At 54.9% G+C, this 18,224-nt stretch overlaps 2 protein-coding genes across 2 annotated transcripts; both read left to right on the forward strand.

The window, feature by feature from the left end:
• The first annotated feature begins 3,551 nt into the window (after positions 1–3,551).
• Positions 3,552–8,585, forward strand: CD79B (CD79b molecule). Its single transcript, XM_031507058.2, has 6 exons — positions 3,552–3,692; positions 5,521–5,559; positions 6,871–7,179; positions 7,683–7,801; positions 8,075–8,116; positions 8,487–8,585. The coding sequence occupies exons 1-6, from the start codon at positions 3,626–3,628 to the stop codon at positions 8,583–8,585; spliced, it is 675 nt and encodes a 224-aa protein (XP_031362918.1). The 5' UTR covers positions 3,552–3,625.
• A 4,930-nt stretch (positions 8,586–13,515) lies between these two features.
• LOC110479562 (somatotropin) lies at positions 13,516–17,659 on the forward strand. The gene is made up of 5 exons (XM_021546944.2): positions 13,516–13,525; positions 14,393–14,556; positions 15,296–15,412; positions 15,752–15,913; positions 17,459–17,659. Exons 1-5 carry the CDS (start codon positions 13,516–13,518, stop codon positions 17,657–17,659), a joined length of 654 nt encoding a protein of 217 aa, XP_021402619.2.
• Positions 17,660–18,224: the final 565 nt, after the last annotated feature.

Below are 18,224 nucleotides of genomic sequence, written 5' to 3' on the forward strand. Positions count from 1 at the left end.
ATAAATGATCCCACTGGGGTGTGAATCCCAAAATCCTCATGCAGACATCCTCCCCTAGACTGGGGCTGCAGAGAGGCCCAGTAGCACATTCTGGATGGGCCAGGCAGGTCCTCACCAGGAAATCTCCAGGCAGAGGAGCATTTTTCCAGGGGGAAAAGGGATTTGCTGTTCTTCACACAGGTGAGCAAAAGGAAAGTAAATCAAGGAAAATGGCCTGGGCACAGCTGTGGCTGCCCCAGCCCTGGAAGTGTCCAAGGCCAGGTTGGACAGGGCTTGGAGCACCCTGGGATAGTGAAAGGTGTCCCTGCCCATGGCAGGGGTGGCACTGAGTGGGCTTTGAGGTCCTTCCAACCCAAACTATTCTGTGATTCTGTGAAAAATGGGCAAAAGGCCCTGAGTTCACCTCTGACCACCTTCTGCTTTCAAAAGGGAAAAAAACCCTCTTGAGATCAAAACAAACATGAACCAAAACCTCTTCCAGTTCAAACAAGGCCGTTCCTGAAGCCAAAGGCTCTGTCTTTTTGTACTCTGATGATTCTCTTCTCTTCCCGGGCTGCTTTGGGCACTGCCATCACAGGTGCCCCACGGCCAGGCCGGCCAGGAGCGGTGCTGAGCTTGGCTTGGGCCCATGAGCTGCCAGCCGGGTGGCAGAGCCGGGGACACTGGGCTTGTCCCGTGGCCGTGTGCCCTCATTTCCATGCCGATGCTCCCTGCAGCAGGAGCCGGAGCTGCTGTCCCGGCGTTTCCGTGGGAAGCACCCCTGGCATGGCAGTCCCTGCCCGGACCGTGGTTCACAATCGATGCTGCTTCTACGTTTGTGTCGTCGGGGGTGGGAAATGCCCCAGAGCAGGGTTTGTGTGAGCTAAAGCCGTTTTTCTTTGTACATTTCTTACAATAAACAACAGTAAATGATTCTGTTATTACAGTAGCAAGTGTGTTGGGGTTTCTTGGGCGAGGAATGTTTTTCCTGTGCCAGGAGGGATGAACACCCCCTCCCTTGGCTCCCTGTGCTCAGCCTCGGACCTGCCAACCTCAGGAGGATCTGGGGGTCTCATCCTGCACAGAAGCCCCCAGGGCTGTCCCCTGGGACCTCCAGCGCGCTCCCAGAGCTTCTGCCCTGCTCCTGATCCCATCCCCTGGAGTCCTCGGTGCCTGCCGCTGCCGGGAGCCACAGGAGACGCTGCTGTGGGCTCCACCAAGGACAGAGGAGGGTTGGGAGGAGGTTCAATCCACACAGGCTCCAACCCCACCCCAGCACCCACGAGGGAGCAGGCGAGCATCGCCGGGAGAGGACACGGGTGGGTGAGGGAGGGTCTGCGTCAGCGAGAGGAGCCGCCCCGGGCCCCGCTGTCGTCCCCGGGGCCCCGGCCCGGCTCGGCCGCTGTTCTCGCTGCCGCTGGAAAGGAACAGCTCGTCCCGGGGCTGGGCACGGCGAAACCCAAACCCCGCTGAGCAGGGAGGGGCTGGGGAAGGTGTGGAAGGTGCTGCTGCCCGCAGTGGCTCTGCTCTGGGAGCCAGAGTGGCCCAGGGAAAGAGGCACGGGGACATGGGACCCTCCCCGTGGGGCCACCAGGTTCCCCTACACCCCACGTCGTGGTCGCTGCAAGCACAAGGGTCTCCAGGGGACACCGAGCCCCTCAGTGCCTTTCAAGGGTGCCAAGGAGCCCTCGGGCAGCACAGGGGCTGATTTGGCCACTGGCACTGCAAACCCTATTCAGTTTGTGCCCCACTCCTGGTTTTCACAGGTCTTTCCCAGGCACCTCCAGCACCCCAGCTTCCATCTGCACCTCCAGAGCCCCAGAAAAACCCCTCCAATGCCTGCCAAGCATGTGGGCATCCCTTTCCCTTTGCCCTGCTGGGATATCAGGGCCAGGCTCTGCTTTTCCATCCAGACCCAGGGGTGATGGCAGCAGGGAATTGGCAGCAATGCCCCTATATACAGAACCAAGCGAAGGCACCTCTCCCATCATTCCCTCATGGAGCCACTGTTTCTCTGGAAAACTTTATTTCTCTTGCTTCCTGTCCCTTTGCATGCAAAGTGAGGCTGGGGCTGGTTCCCAGCACCCATCAGATGCTCAGAACAGGCAAAAAACCCACCCAGTTTGCAGAAGATGAAGGTCTGGGGAGGCCCCGGGCAGTGGCACCAGGCTCTAGGGACCAACACGACTGGCAGAAGTACCCAAAGGTGTTTTTCACTGGAGTTACACTTCAGTGCTCACCCACAGCTGCTAACGAGCAACAACCAGGGGGGCAGAGCCTGGGGGAAAGTGCCCTGCACCAGAGCTCACCTTGGGGGCCTCACTGTGCTTCCCTGGGGCCTGGCTGTCTCAAAGGTTCCTTGGAGAAGGATCTTGGAAGCAGAGAAGGGGTGGGCATGGCTGGTACCCAAGTGACTCCTTGTTTTGGCCATTTCCCCATCTCATCTTCTCTCTGGAAGTGCTCCAAAAATGTGTGGATGTGGCACTTGAGGGCAAGGGTTAGTGGTGGTCATGGTGCTGCTGCTGAGCTGATGATCCAAAGGTCTTTGCAAACCATGATGATTTTGTGATTGACTCATGCTTCTATGATTTTGAATTTCTGGACCCCCTGGAATGTAGGGGTGGGAGCTGAGGGACCGATCCCACTGCATCCCACAACAAGCAACCCCACAAACATCCCCTATTCTTATCCCATTCCCACTGCAACTCTTGGCTTCTGGGCCACCATCAGTCCCTGCCTATTCCCTTCAGGACCAAACACTCTGGGGGAATCTGTGGAGCTGGGGGGAACCCCTGGGGGTCACCCCCATCCTGTCCCCCAGAGATGTGGCCAGGCAGCACCAATCCCATTCCCTGGGCTCATCTCGTGCTCAGCCATGTTTGGCACCTCCTGCTTTGCAGATGAGCTCATCCCCAGCTCTGCTGCAGGTCCAGTCCTGACCACTTCCAGGGAATATTGGCACAGGGAGCCAGTGGGGGACACCAGGGTGGACAATGCCCAGGACTTAGAGATGGACAGTGCCCAGGGACACAGAGATGGACAATGCCCAGGAACAGGAGGATGGATGAAGCCCAGGGACAGGAGGATGGACAATTCCCAGGGACAGGAGGATGGACAATGCCCAGGGACAGGAGGATGGATGAAGCCCAGGGACAGGAGGATGGACAATGCCCAGGGACAGGAGGATGGACAATGCCCAGGGACAGGAGGATGGATGAAGCCCAGGGACAGGAGGATGGATGAAGCCCAGGGACAGGATGGTGGATGAAGCCCAGGGACAGGAGGATGGACAATGCCCAGGGACAGGAGGGTGGATGAAGCCCAGGGACAGGAGGGTGGATGAAGCCCAGGGACAGGAGGATGGACAATTCCCAGGGACAGGAGGATGGACGAAGCCCAGGGACAGGAGAGTGAACAATGCCCAGGGACCCGGGGCTCACAGGCACGGCAGCCCCAGCGTCTGCGCCGCATTCAAAACCAGCCCCGAGGGAAAGTCCCCCGCGGGGAGGATTTACATGAGCAGGAAAGGGGCCGAGCACAGAGCAGCAGCGTTGCCATTTTTAGGTACTGGGGCCAGGGTGGTGGGAGCAGCCGCTGTTTCTGCAGAAGCACAGGCTGGATGTTTTCCTGCCCTGGGCACTGAGGTATGGCTGGTCTGGGCACGAGGCTCTGGCTGCTCCTGGTGACCCTCTGGCTGCTGGCTCTGCTCACAGGTAGGCACCAAATGGGGTTTGCACTTCAGAGCAAGGAGCCAGGACAATGGCCTGGGCTGTGTCCCCTGCTTGGGGGCTCACCCCACCTCTGCCTCTCAGAGCAATAATTTTAAGTTTTGTGCTGGTCTCTCTCAGTCCTGCTCTGTGCTGGGAGCCTCTTAGGGAGCCCAGGAGGGCACACAGGACTCAGAGCCTGGTGCCTGCCTTGGGTTTGGGTTCTGCTTCCCTTGGGGTGTGCAGACAGAACACCCTGGGGCAGGCAGGTGGCTTTGGCCGAGCGGGTGCAGAGCCAGCCTGGCTGGGGCTGCAGGTGGCAGGAAAGAAGTGTCGTTGAGGTTTATTAGCCATTTATTACTCTCAGAGGCTTGGGAATGAGGCTGGCACATCGCCAAGGCTATGGCCTCTGCTCTGTAGGGTTCAGTGCCCAGGAGCAGAGGAGAAATGGGAGGAAAAAGGCTTTTGGGGTGATATATGGAGTCTGTGTGCACATCCCTGCGCTGATCCCCTTAGAGAAGCAGCAGCAAAAGCCAGGGCATGGCTCCTGTCCCTTCCCAGCTCCTCTTGCCTGGTGCAGGGACAGCTACAAGAACCTGCAGCAGATCCCACCTCAGAGGGAAATGTGTGCCCATGGGACAAAGGGCATTTAAAGGGCTCCTCTGGTGCCACACAAGTCCAGCATGGATTCAAGGCTGCAGGGTTTGAATTTGGCTCTCATGATGATTTTGGGGGAGGACAGAGGAAGTTCAGCCCACTTGTGGCTGCAGTGGAACCCCTGACTCGGAGGGGTGTGAGGGCTTTCAGGTTGGGCCCAGCCTGGTCTTCCTTTGGAAATACCAACAGGACCTGGGGAGCAAAGCCTTGGCACAAAGCTGTGCCAGGCACACAGCCAGTGCCCAGCCAGGACAAAGGGCATCTCATCCTGGAACAAAATGGAATGGGGCTGGAAGGGAGGATTTGCCTGCGGAGGTGTCGATGCTGAATGTGAACAGGGCAGCAGGGACCTGGAAGGGGCTCTGGGGCAATGAAAGCAGCCCCTGCCCAAGGCAGGAGGTCCCTGCAGGCTGGGCGTCTGCAGGAGGTGGCACAGAGCTCAGGCTGGGGAACTGAACCTTTCTTCTTTTTCTGTTCCTTCTTCTCCGTCTGGGGATGGGGAGGTTTGCAGCTGCCCTGCAGGGAGGTGCTGCAGCCCCACCTCTGTGCCTGCTCCTCCACAGGGTCTGGTGACTCTCCATCGAGAGGAGGGAACTGGGCACTCAAGCGGGGCAGTAAACAGGGCTGGGGCTTCCTGCCCAGCTGCAGCAAGAGGAACAAGGCCCAGCAGCACTGGAGCTGTGTGCAGGGCACCCGTGGGTGCTGGGGGGGTCCCCACCTCCCCTGCTTCCTGCACTGCAGGTCCCACAGCACCAGCCCACAGCCCAGGGGGCTTTGTGGCTACAGGATCTGGGAACACCCCTGGCCACCACAGGGCTCCAAGCCCAGGAAATTCCAGCAGGGAAGGGTTTCTGCTTGGTCCAGGGAGCGGGAATGCAGAGCTGGGAGTATCTGGAGCCTTCCTGAGAGGCACCAGCCTCGGAGACATTATAGAGAGCAGGTTTCGGTGGGGTATCAACCAGAAAACAACCTGGAAAACTTTCAGGAGACAGGATGGAAATCGAAAGGTTTGTACCCAAATCTTCAGTGCCCCAGGTCCTCTGAGCAGGGCTCTGTTGTTGCTCCTCAGAACTCCATCCCCTATGGAGTAGGCAGGAAGGGCCAGGGCACATCCATCCCACTGGGGACATCCTGGTGGGCTCCTGGCCACGATCTCAGCCCTTCTCCTGTCTTGCAGGTGGGATCTCAGCAGACAACAGCACCGGGAACAGCACAGGTACCCCCAGACCTGCTGGGCTCCTCCCCTGCGCGTGTCCCCCAGCGTCCTCCTGCCCCACAGAGCTGCTGTCCCACCCCCCACAGGCTTTTCCCCCCACAAAGGCCATTCCCAGGCTGTGACATCCCCCATGGCTCATCCCCAATCCTGCTCCTTCCTCTCTCTCTGCAAAGTTGGGTCTGCTTTGTCTTTTCTGAGCACCCACAGGTTTTCCCTTTGCATTTTCTGCATGACCAAATCTGGGGCCAGCACTGGCCTTGTGCCACAGCACTTGTGCCATTGTCCTTGTGCCATTCCCGCTGGTGGGGCCCTAAGGGTGACCTCTGCAACCCAAACAGGCTCCTAAAGTCACCACTCTGGGACTAAAACATGGCCAAAAAAATACAAAATAAAGCAAAAGGCAAAAAAAATGTGGAAGCAAAAGAGAAACCAGCTGGGATTTGACAGGCTGTAGTTTTGGAGCTGGGATTAACTAAATGTGCACATAGAGGGGTGGGAGCAGGACAGAAGTACTGGAGCACAGGTATCCCCACAGAAAATTGGAGTTTTCATTATGATGCCTTGTGAAGGCTGACCTAGAACAGAGACTAGACGGAGCTGAAGAATACAGGTAGATATTTATTGGAAGGCCTCAAGGGATGTACCTTGGGCAGCACAAGAGTCCAGGCAGGGTTACACCCCAGGTGAACCAAAATGGTCACAAATTTCCCCACCGATCACAGGGTCTCTCACTTTTGTAAGTTTGGGTCCATTTGCATATTGGAGTTCATTGTCCAATTCCAGCTTTAGCCCATGCAGTCCCGTCCTTCTTGTTTCTCTCTCTTCAGCCCATGTTGTTTGTGCGCTTGGGCTGAGATTTGGATCATTTGTCCCTGGTCCCCAGCTAGAGAGGGAATTGTTTTGTCTCCCTGCACTGTGCAGAGAGCTCACCATCCCCTCATGTGAAGGTCAGAAGTGCACACTAACGCAGCACAGAACCTGAAAAATAGAAAAGCTAAAACCTGAGGCCTCAGATCTCATAGAATCACAGAATATCCTGATTGGAAGGGACACCCAAGGATCATCCAGTCCCACCCCTGGCCCTGCCCAGACACCCCAGCAATCCCACCCTGGGCATCCCTGGGACAGGTGTCCGAACACTCCTGGAGCTGCTGCAGCCTCGGGGCTGGGACCATTCCCTGGGGTCTGCGATGTGGATAATTCAGCAAAACCAAGCTGGATGCTCACAAGCAGCATGAAAACGGGAAGCTGTTTGGGAGGTGCTGGGGGCTCCCAAGGGAGTGGCTGCAGTGACAGCCCTGTCCCCTGCAGGTGGCAGGTGCTCCCCGGTGTACCAGTACATGCGGTACGTGGCCGTCAGGAGGAACATGCCCATCTACCTCATCTGCTACTCCCAGGAGCCCCAGGCGATGCAGTGGTACAAGACAGCAAAGGACAGGGATGACATCTCTGGGCTGGATCAGAACACGGCCAGCTACCGCATCGAGAGGACAAACACCTCCATCAACTTCACCCTGGTCAGGGCCACCTCCAAGGACAGCGGGATCTACGTGTGTGACAGGAAGGGCCTGATGCAGAAGGAGAAGCTGCACTCATGTGGGACAGAGCTCCAGGTCATGGGTGAGTGGCAGCTCCCAGTCCTCCTGCACCCCAGGAGATGCTTTTTCTCCTCCTCTCCCATTTCCCCCTCCATATGAGCCCCACATGGTGCTCCCACACCTCTCCCTGTGCCAGTGGGACCCTCTCTGACCCAGCTGTGGGTCCTGTATGGTACCCCAGAGGTTCTGTTCCTCACTGCCAGCCCCACGGAGCAGGAAAACCTCCCTGGGTCTGCCCTGACATAGCCATCCTGCAAAAAACAGGGACATGGTCCTCTAATAAATCAGATTTGTCCTGCTCCTGGTGACTGCCGGGTGCTGCACAAGGTGTCCCATCCCAGAGCTGGTCCCTGATGCCAGCCCTGGGGGCAGCTGCAGTGCTTTGGTCTCTCCCAATGCAGAGGACAGGTCACCCTGGTCCCCACATCCCGCCTTGGTGACACACTGGCCATGGCGAGCTCATCCCTCCCCCTGCAGCCTGGCACAGAGGTGAGACTGGGGCTCTCCCTGTGCTGCTGCTCCCAGGTACCAGCAGCATCAGGCAGTACCAGAACAGGAACACGCTGAAAGATGCCATCATCATCATCCAGTCCATCCTGCTCGTCATCTTCATCAGCATCCCCATCCTCCTCTTCCTAGATAAGGCAAGTGACAGTGCCTCCAGCAGAGGGGATGTCCCCAGCTGGGCTCACAGCAGTGTCCTGCAGAGCATCCCAGGCAGGCCAGTCCTGGGTGTGGGATGGGTTTGGGGTTGTGGGTGGGAACCTGGATATCTGAAATGGGAACATACCCATCTCAAATTCTGTGTGGGGACTGCGTGGATGTGCCTGTGGAAGTGGTGGGACCTGGTCTGGGGGGCCAAGGCTGGGAACAGGGGATCCTGGCGGGTGCTGACCCCAGCCTGTGACTCTCCATAGGGTGAAGACAAGAAGAGCCCAGAGGAGGACCACACCTATGAGGTAATCATTGATAGCAGGACCTTCCTAACATCACCTGAGCCTTCACACAGGGGGTTGTGCCCCTGCTGGGGGTCTGCTGGGGGTCACCTTGTAGCCCCTTCCTTGGGAGGAGGATTAGGGCACCTTCCCCCCAAATGATGCATCAGCTGTGCTGAGCTGCCCCAGGAAGCATCTAGTGCACATCCAACATCCAACATCCAACATCCAACATCCAACATCCAACATCCAGCCATTCCCATCCTCTGTCCCTGTCAGAAGCTGCTCCAGGCTCATGGAGAACAGCCTGGGAGGGTCCCCAGCTGGATGTCCCAAGGGTTGTGCCATGGCTGGAACCTCCTGCCGTGTCCCACCTTCCTTTTTGTTGCTGCAGGGGCTGGAGGTGGAGCAGATGGCCACCTACGAGGACATCACTCCTTTCCGGGACGTGAAGGCCAAGTGGACGGTGGGGGAGCACCCAGGAGAAGAGTGAGGGGTCCTGTGCCCCCCACCAGGCCCTGCCAGCCCCTGTGGGGATGGATCCCCTGGAGCATGGCTCTGTCCAGATCCCGGGCTGCCAACACTGCACAGCCCAGCTCGGGGCTGGGAGCTGCTGCCCTGGGCTGCTCACGTGTCCAGGCTGTGTCCCCGAGGCTGCCCCACCCCACTGCCACTGTCCCCACCCCACTGACAGACCCCTAAAGCCTCTGTAGAAATTAGGAGCCACCTGTGATCCCCCAGTAGCAAACTGGTCGCCCAGCCCGGGCAGCCCCACACCCAGCACTGAGCTCCAGCCTGGTCAGTGCCAAGGAAGGACTGGGAATGAGGGCTCTGCTCCGGCCCCACCACCCCGGGAAGGACAGGACCTGGCACTGCAAGGACACTGCCAACAGCACCGTGTGGCTGTGGTGAGAAGCAGATTTTGGGCCACTCTTCAGCTGTAAAAGCCATGGCTGTGTCCACAGGCCCAGCTGGCAGAGGTCTGAGGTGGAGGATCCCCCCAAACCACCTCCTTTTCTCCAAAGACTATGGAAGAGCTGGGGGGAAGGGTCTCGCCCAAAGGCTTGCTGCTCCCCAAGCAAGAGCTGGCCCCTGTCAGAAGATCTTCCCCATGGTGAGGAACCTGTGTGACCTCAGAACATCTGGGAAATTATAAATTGTGGGACAAAAATCTCCAACTGCTTTTGAAGTCCTAATAAAGGTAATGGGTAAATCCTCATCCTGCTTCATCCTGCCATGCCCATTCCAGGGGTGTCCCATAACCCTGGTGCTGGTTTCCTGGGAATAATGAGCAGCTTTTTGTGTCCAGCTTAGCTGGAAACCAAATTTCACCTCCTCAAACTTCACCCAGAGGGCAGGCAGGAATGGAAAACCAAGAGCAGATGTGAAGTTACCTGTGGGGACCTCAACAGTGCCAAAACTTCAGCTTGGGATGTGACAGAGAGAATCACCAGGATTCAAAGCAGGAGAACAGGGCCCAGGACCAGCAGCCCCACTCTCAGCTAGATCTAGTCTTGAAGGAGAAGCTAAAAAACATCTGGATTTGTAATTAAATTATCTTGGCATGGCAGCAACAGCTGACGGTGGTGGGCTCAGGGCCAGCTGGGCACCCAAACCAGGGCTGGGGGGGCACAGTGGGCATGGGGGCTTGGCTGGATGAGGGTGACAAAGACATTGTGGCTCAAACTGTCCCCTCTCAGAGAGCCCAAGGCCTCTGTGTCCTGGTGTTTCATGACATTTTGGGCTCCAAGCAGCTCCTGCAACTGCTTTGCACCCCAACAACAGCCAGAGAAGGATAAAATTCTAAGCAAAAAAGATTTTATAGAAGTAACAGGATGGTTCTTTACCAGTAAAGCACCTCAGTGGAAAACTGGAATTCAGTTTAAACAGCATATAAACCAGCATTTTGGAATTGATTTTTATTAGTTAAATAAAACTACCCCAAATTAGTTCTGCCACATATATATAAAAGTTATTTAAACATATTTTACTTATAAAATTGGTTAATTAAAAAAGGAGCATTCACAGGGAGAGAAAATAACTGACTGTTCTTGGTTTCCATGTTTGCCAAGATTTTAGGACTTGCAGAGCTCACCCCTCCATTCCTTGTTTTCAGTTTCCAAATGGAAGATGGAAGTTTTTTTCTGGCCTTCCAGGCTCCAGATTCCTCAAATCTCTGTAAACAACTCACTCAAGTGACTGAACAGAATATAAAAATATAAAGAATTAGAATTAGAATTGGAATTAGAATTAGAATTAGAAAAAAAAAAATCTGCTGTTTGCACTTGGTGAGAAACCACTTGTGTCAAAAGCAGTTTTTGTGACCCCAGCCCTGCTCTGCTGCTCCCTTAGCCCAGGGTTTTGGCCTCCTTTAAAATGCCAGAAGTAAATAAATATTTCTGTAGTGTTGTTGGTTTATTTGAAATGCTTGAAGTAGTTTCTAAGAAGCCTGGAGATGGGGGTTTGTTTCATTCTATATTCAGAGTGGTCTGTGTTTAAAACACATTTAATGTTAATAAATATATCAGTCTATGCAGCCCAGGCTCTGTATTTTGTCCTGATTTCTGTCATTGAATCATGGAATCACACAGGTTGGAAAAGCCCTGTAGGATCATTGTGTCCACCTGCACTGCCAAGGCCACCGCTAACCCCTGTCCCAAGTGCCACATCCACACAGCTTTTAAATCCTTCCAGGGATGGGGACTCCACCACTGCCCTGGGCAGGAATTTTCCCCAGTATCCAACCTCAACCTCCCCTGGCACAGTTTGAGGCATCCTCCTGTCCTTGGAAGAAGAGACCGACCCTCACCTGCCTACAACCCCCTCCCAGGTAATAGTAGGGAGGGAAAATCCCTGTTTTTCATCAAGATGCTCAGGCAGACAGGCAGGGTTGCCTGGAGAGCTGAACCTGGGGGTGCAGCCTCATCTTCCCACAGGAGTTCAGTGAAACCCAGCAGTTCCAGCTCTGGTAAATAATCCTCATAAATCTGAAATCTGAATTTCTCCTTGGAGCAGTGAGTTCGGAGAGATAATCCCCCACACCCCAAACATTCTGCAGAGCTGGGCTGTGGCTCAGCAACAGCTCCTCGGTCAGGATTCCCCAGGCTGAGATCACCAGGACCTCGGGAGCACACCCAGGAAAAGCTGTTCCACTTGTTTAAAAGCTCAGGGAAAGGTGGGTGGACACGGAGCCATCCTGAAGAGAATGCAGGGTTTTTTTTCTTTTCCAAGGAATGTGGAAATCATGGAGTGTGACGCTGCCTTAGATGGGATGCTGTGGGTTGGGAAGGCAGGAATGGCAGAGACGGAAAATGGCCCGGCTGAGGTTTGGGAGCCGCTCATGCAACCGCGGCTCTGCCCGGCCCGGCGCTCGTCGTGCGCCGCTTCTGCCTCATTGACTGCGCGGCCAGCCCGGGGACAGAGGGACAGAGGGACAGAGGGACAGAGGGACAGAGGCGGCCCGGCCAGCCCGGGGACAGAGGGACAGAGGGACAGAGTGACAGAGGGACAGAGGCGGCCCGGCCAGCCCGGGGACAGAGGGACAGAGGGACAGAGTGACAGAGGGACAGAGGCGGCCCGGCCAGCCCGGGGACAGAGGGACAGAGGGACAGAGGCGGCCCGGCCAGCCCGGGGACAGAGGGACAGAGGGACAGAGGGACAGAGGCGGCCCGGCCAGCCCGGCCAGCCCGGCTCCTCCTGCCGGACCCTGCGGGATCCTGCGCGATCCTGCGGATCCAGCTCCGCTCTCCCCCCCGGAGCCGCTGCGCTCACAGCGGCGTCAGCCGGGGCTGGGCTGGGCTGGGCAGCGGCGGCTCGCTCAGCCCTGACGGATTTCAACACGACCTGGAGTGGAAAACATAAAAACACGCCCAGATGTTGCCGCCGTGGGGTGACGGGACACCTGATAGCGGCAGGACCCGCTGTTCCCTCTGCTGCCAGGACTGACATTTCCCTGTGACACCACCGCGTCTCCAGCAGCAACACCCGGGGGCTTCTCGGAACAGCCCTGCTCTCCCTCATGTTTATCGAGCAGCTCTCCTCTCTCTGCTCCCGCAGCTCCAGCGGCTCCGGGGGTGATGCTGCTGCTTGGAAACCAGAACCACACACAGCAAACGGGGGCGTGCCGGGGCGAGCCAAATCACCCCCGGACACATGATGCCCCTGAACACCAGACAAAGGCCAAACCAGACTGGTTTGGAGTGATGGGGGCTTTATGTGGAGTAAAAGTCCATTAAATACCCCCTGGAGCTGCCCATCCACGTTCTGTCTTGTTTTCCTCAAAAACAGGGATGGCTGGGCTGTGTCCTCTCTTCAAGGCCAGGCTGGACAGGACTTGGAGCACCCTGGGACAGTGGAAGATGTCTGCCCATGGCAGGGGTGGCACTGGATGCGCTTTAAGGTCTCTTCCAACCCACACCACTCCATGATTCTCTGGCTCCCTTCCCCATCTCCTCTTCCCCATCCCTCCTATCCCCTTTTCCTCTCCTTAATCTCACAGTATTTCATGTTTGCATCTCAGGCAGGAGCAGAAAGATGCTCATGACCAGGTTTTCCCACAGTCTTGTCCAGCTGAGGAAATTCCCAGAGCTCTGGATTTGCAGTGGGCAGGTTGGAATCCAAACCAGCACCATGGCAGGACAGCTCCTTGTCTCCCTTGTGACAAACCAGCTCAGCAAAAGTGTTTGCTGGACTTTTGACATTTTGGGAGAAATTTTAATTCCTTGGCAGAAATAGGATTCATCTGACAACATCCAGCCAGCTCTATCCTCACAAAAGATAGAGAGGAAAACATCATAGAATTATGGAATCCTTTAGGTTGGAAAAGGTTTCTAAGATCATCAGTCCAACCATTCCTCCAGCACCACCAAGACCACCACTAACCCCTGTCCCCAAGTGCCACATCCACAGAGCTTTAAATCCCTGGTCACCCCTTTCAGGCAGAACTTTTCCTTAATATCCAACCTAAACCTCTCCTGGTGCCAATCGCCACATGCTTTAAGCCAGAAATATCCTGAGCTGGCCAGTCAGCCCTGTGGGCCAAGGCTGCAGAGCCAGGCAGGAACATGAGGAGGGCACAAACAATCCCACCACGATCTGATTTGGGTCTTGCTGTGATGAGGAAATTTTTAATTACAATAAACAGGAGAATATGGTGAAATCACAGAGCACTGGTCTCATCCCAAGACAAACAAAGCTCCTCAAGCTGCACATCTGTGAAAATGCCTGTGATGAGGTAGCACCACCGTGAACACTTATGTATTTATGCAGGGAGAAGGTGCAAAGCTGTTGTTGTGATCATGGACACACAGATCCATTTTAAACAGACCCCTTGCTATATAAGTGGGGGCTCCACAGTTTTCTTCACCAGGTGAAAGAAGGAAACATTCCCAACCAAGCCACACCTGAGCAACTCACCAGCAAAAATGGCTCCAGGTACATTTTATTTCAGTTTTAAAGGACTTACAGTGCTGGGTGTGTAGGGTGATAGGAGATTATGATGATGATGGGGTGGTTCTGTGGTTCTGTGGGCTACACACACTCCTTGCCATTCCTAAATAAAAATATGGCTATTTCTAAATCCATGAAAAAGAAAACCTTGACTCTAATCTACTAATTAATCTTTAACCTAAAGTGGGCAAGGACAGTGTTGTGAGCTTAAACTACAAGATCAAGCCAGTTATAATAGTTACTATTACCATAAATGTTGGCATGGATAATAAAACTCATATTCAACATTTCAGACAGGGATGAGAATGATGTCCAATAATGTCCAAGTCCTACAGGCTCCAGGGCATTCCTCCACCTAAGGGTCTTTGTTTCAGCTGGGCTTTGAAACCTGTGTGAGCACAGGTGGACACTTGTGTTGGATGTCATGGCTGAAAACTTTTAGGCTTGACCAAGATCACCAAATCTTAAAGGGACCAAAAGCAGCTGGTCACAGCACAGGTGATGCCACCAGCTCTTGTCCCAACAAGGGCAGGGACAAGGCCTAGGGGAAAACATGAGTATGTCAGGGAAAACCACAGGGACACCCCTTAGTTTTCATGAAGCAACCACAATTCCAGCCAGGAAAACACTGCTGGTCTCACTGGGAGCAGCCTCAGCCCCAAGGGCAGGTCCAGTGGAAGAGTCCCCCTCGATTTCAGGGAGGGCTGAGCCCACCCACTGTCCAACAAGGCACCACAGAAGGTAAGTGTGGATCCAGCATGGGCAGAACAGGCTGAAAACAAATTCCCAGGTGCCACCTCCTCCTCAGCACAGTCCCCAAGGACTCCCAACACCTTCCTCTCCACTTTGCAGGGTCCTGGGTCTCTCCTCTGGCCATTGCTGTGATCACCGTGGGACTACAGTGGCCACAGGCAGCTGCCACCTTCCCGGCCATGCCCCTGTCCAGCCTGTTTGCCAACGCTGTGCTGAGGGCTCAGCACCTTCACCTCCTGGCTGCCGAGACCTACAAGGAGTTTGTGAGTGGAGTGCTGTGGCTTGAGGGCACCTTCTTGTGTTTCCTTGATGGCTCCAGGACTGTAGAACTTCCCAGACAATTCCCAGCTGTTGGGAAGCTCTCAGGGAGGAGAAGGAACCTTAACAGGATAGGGCAGGTTATGTCCCACCAGCCTGGACACTGTCACCGCTCTGTCTACTCTCTGATGCCTGATGCCTCTTGGGGCCATTTCCACCTGTGTCCAGACCCCCTGCACAGGGGTAGCTGGCAGGTGGCACAGATATTTTGAAGGATTTCTCTGTGTTGGTCACCTTTGTCCCTGGGAGGGTCTGCATGCTTAAACCCCGCAAGTGTCTGCTGCTACCCAGGTGCTGGCACAGGCTGTCCCTTTGGCACGGGCTGTCCCTGGGGATCATCTCCTCCTTGGGAGAACCTGTCCCAGGTGTGTTCTGTTCCTCCTCCTCCTCCTGCAGTTTGCCTGGAGCAGTGTCTGCCCACCCTTGTGACAACCCTCTGGTGACACTGAGTTATCTGCTGTCCTTACTGAAGAGCAGCACCTTGCCCTAGGGACAGGGAGACCTTTAGGGTGTTGTGCCAACACTCAAACTCCTGTTTCCCAGCTCTCCACCCTGTCCAGAGGTACCTCCAGTCTCCCATTTATTCCTTGCAAAGAGGACTGGTGCAGAACAGCTCAGGAATTCTCTGTGCTCTTCTCCAGTCCATGGGCAGCAGATCTGAGTGTATCTGGGATGTCTCCACAGGAACGCAGCTACATCCCAGAGGATCAAAGGCACACCAACAAAAACTCCCAGGTAGCCTACTGCTACTCAGAAACCATCCCTGCTCCCACGGGGAAGGAGGATGCACAGCAGAAATCGGTGAGTTCTGACCTGGGGCAGGCACAGACCTGTCTGTAGAGTCCCCACTGCAGGATCAGAGGGTTTCCACCTGTGAGACCCTTGGTGTTTTCACCCTCCTCTCTCTTTGCTGTTTAAATACTGCAGAATCTTCTGGGTTACACTATAAATCATATTCCCAGCTCCAGCATGAGAGCACTGCTGTCTGCACAGGACCTGGAGCTGGGTGGTGCCCTCAGCCTGCAAACTGGAGCTGCAGGAGCAGTGTCCCTCTCTGGGTCACTCCAGGCTGCTCCAGAGGGAGCAGGACACTCCACCAAACATCTACTGAGCTTTGTCCCTTTCCTGCCTCAATTTCAGGACATGGAGCTTCTCCGGTTTTCCCTGGTTCTCATCCAGTCCTGGCTGACCCCAGTGCAGTACCTGAGCAAGGTGTTCACAAACAACTTGGTTTTTGGCACCTCAGACAGGGTGTATGAAAAGCTAAAGGACCTGGAAGAAGGGATCCAAGCTCTGATGAGGGTAAGTCCCAGCATGACTTTGGAATAACAGAGATCTCCCAGGCATGGGGCACTCTCAGGGATCCACAGACCATGAGAAATCTCCCTGCCTTCCACAGGGACTTTGGACTTTACTTCCCTTTAGATAACAAGATCATGACCCCCCACAAGATCATGACAGGTCCCATCACTGAGGTGGGTAAGAACACAGGACAGGTGTTACCAGCACTGCCACCACCCCTCAGGGAACAGATTCCACCCGGAATCACAACATTCCAATCCAAAATCTTTCCAAACCCAGCACCAAGGAATTCCCAGTTGCTGAAATTAATGGGACAAACAACAGCACAATGTTTGTTATGTCTCCAAGCAAAGTACTTTTAAATGGGCAAATTTTGCAAGGTTTGAAACCTCACAACATTTTATAAACACATTTTTGTGCAGGGAAGAACTCACTCTGATGTTTTTCTCTTCCATTAATACAACACTCAAAGCTGAGAGCTGGAGGGTATTCTCTCCAAGGAAGATCCCAGAGAATCCCAGAATGGTTTGGGTGGGAAACGACCTCAAAGCCCATCCAGTGCCACCCCTGCCGTGGCAGGGACACCTTCCACTGTCCCAGGCTGCTCCAAGCTCTGTCCAACCTGGCCTTGGACACTTCCAGGGATCCAGGGACAGACACAGCTGCTCTGGGCGCCTGTGCCAGGGCCTGACAACCTCAAAGGGAAGAATTTCTTCCTGAGACTTAACCTGAATGTCCCCTCTTTTAGTTTAAAACCATTCTCCCTTGTCAGTCTCCCTCTCTTTTAAAGCCCCTTTTAAGGTCTTAATTTTGGGTTTGTTGTTTTAAATTAAATTGCCCATTATCTGCCAGGTCACCCTTCAATTATGCTTATTCTATAAGTTTATTTGCCAACATCACCCTGAAGCTGTAGCTGTGAGAAATGAATCTGGGCCATTATTTACATCTTCTAGCAGTTAAACAGCTCTGCAAGTCAGAATCTGTGAGCACACTCAGAGCTTCTGTGCTGGAGGAAGAAGGCAAAGGAATCAGGACTACTGCAGATGTTGCTCTGCATTCTATGTGTGTTTGGGCATTGGGAAGCCATATACAGAAATGACACAAATAATCCTTTTTCACCAATTTATGACACTTTTTACTCCACCAAAATCATTCTGATGCTGAGCACAGCAGGGGGAGTGCCTGAGTACAGATCTCCAGATGGAGATGTGGGGTTGGATCAGAGCTTTCGGAAGGTGGGGGAAGATGCAGTTCCTCATCCCTTTGGCTGGACGGGCTGCAGAGTGCCCCTGTGATTCTGCCTTTATTTTAAGCCCCCGGGACACCCCTGCCTCCCCGCAGCCCCGTGTGTGTCACTGGCACACTCAGTGCAGCATCACCCCGCGGCACCACCTCCGCCTGGTGCGTTCTGCCACAAACACGCCCAAAAACACGTCTGAAATCCCATTTAAGAGCGAGGGGGAATCCCCCTGACCTGTCCCAGGGCTCGGCAGGAGCTTTGTCCCTGGGAGACGGCCCTCGCGGAATGTCCCCGTTGTCCCGCAGGAGCTGGAGGAGCGGAGCCCGCGGGGTCCGCAGGTGCTCAAACTCACCTACGAGAAATTCGAGCTCCACCTGCGCAGCGAGGAGGCGCTAGTCAAGAACTACGGGCTGCTGTCGTGCTTCAAAAAGGACCTGCACAAGGTGGAGACCTACCTGAAGGTGATGAGATGCCGGCGCTACGGAGAGGGGAACTGTGCCCTCTGAGCCCGCCCCGCTCCTGGGAGAAGAAACTGGAGAATAAAACTCGCTACTGCCGACACGAGTCTGGCTTTTGGGGCGCACGGGATGTGCGGGCTGGGAGGGGCGAGATGCCGCAGGGGGATGAGGGTTTGGGGCTGGGAGGTATATTTTGGGGCTGGGAGGGGGGACTTAGGTCTGAGAATTTGCTTGAATTTGCAGCTGGGGGGAATTTAGGGCGGAATTGGGACCGGGGGATGAGGAATTGGGGCTGTGAGGTTGGATTTGGGGATAGACTTGGGGCTACAAGGTGCATATGGGGTGTGGCACAACTGGGGATGAGGGGGGTGGATTTGTAGCTTTGGGGGAGATTTAGGGGTAGATTTGGGACTGGATTTGGAGATGGAGGATAAGGATTTGGGGCTGTGACTGTGGATTTGGGACTGAGGGTGATTTGAGAGTGGATTTGGGGCTGAAAAGCAATTTGGGGCTGGGGGTGGATTTGGGGCTGGAAGGATGAATTAGGGCTTGGATTTAGGGTTGGGCAGAATTGGGACTGAGGGGAGTGAATTTGTGGCTTGGGAGGGATTTG

The sequence above is a fragment of the Lonchura striata genome, chromosome 25 (assembly GCF_046129695.1).
Source record: "Lonchura striata isolate bLonStr1 chromosome 25, bLonStr1.mat, whole genome shotgun sequence".
NCBI lineage: Eukaryota > Metazoa > Chordata > Aves > Passeriformes > Estrildidae > Lonchura > Lonchura striata.

Coding starts and splice junctions, on each gene's coding strand:
- CD79B (XM_031507058.2), top strand. CDS start 3,626: ATGGCTGGTCTGGGCACGAGGCTCTGGCTGCTCCTGGTGACCCTCTGG. Junction 3,693..5,520: donor GCTGCTGGCTCTGCTCACAG/GTAGGCACCAAA, acceptor CCTGTCTTGCAG/GTGGGATCTCAGCAGACAAC. Junction 5,560..6,870: donor CAGCACCGGGAACAGCACAG/GTACCCCCAGAC, acceptor TGTCCCCTGCAG/GTGGCAGGTGCTCCCCGGTG.
- LOC110479562 (XM_021546944.2), top strand. Junction 14,557..15,295: donor CCGAGACCTACAAGGAGTTT/GTGAGTGGAGTG, acceptor ATGTCTCCACAG/GAACGCAGCTACATCCCAGA. Junction 15,914..17,458: donor GGATCCAAGCTCTGATGAGG/GTAAGTCCCAGC, acceptor GTTGTCCCGCAG/GAGCTGGAGGAGCGGAGCCC.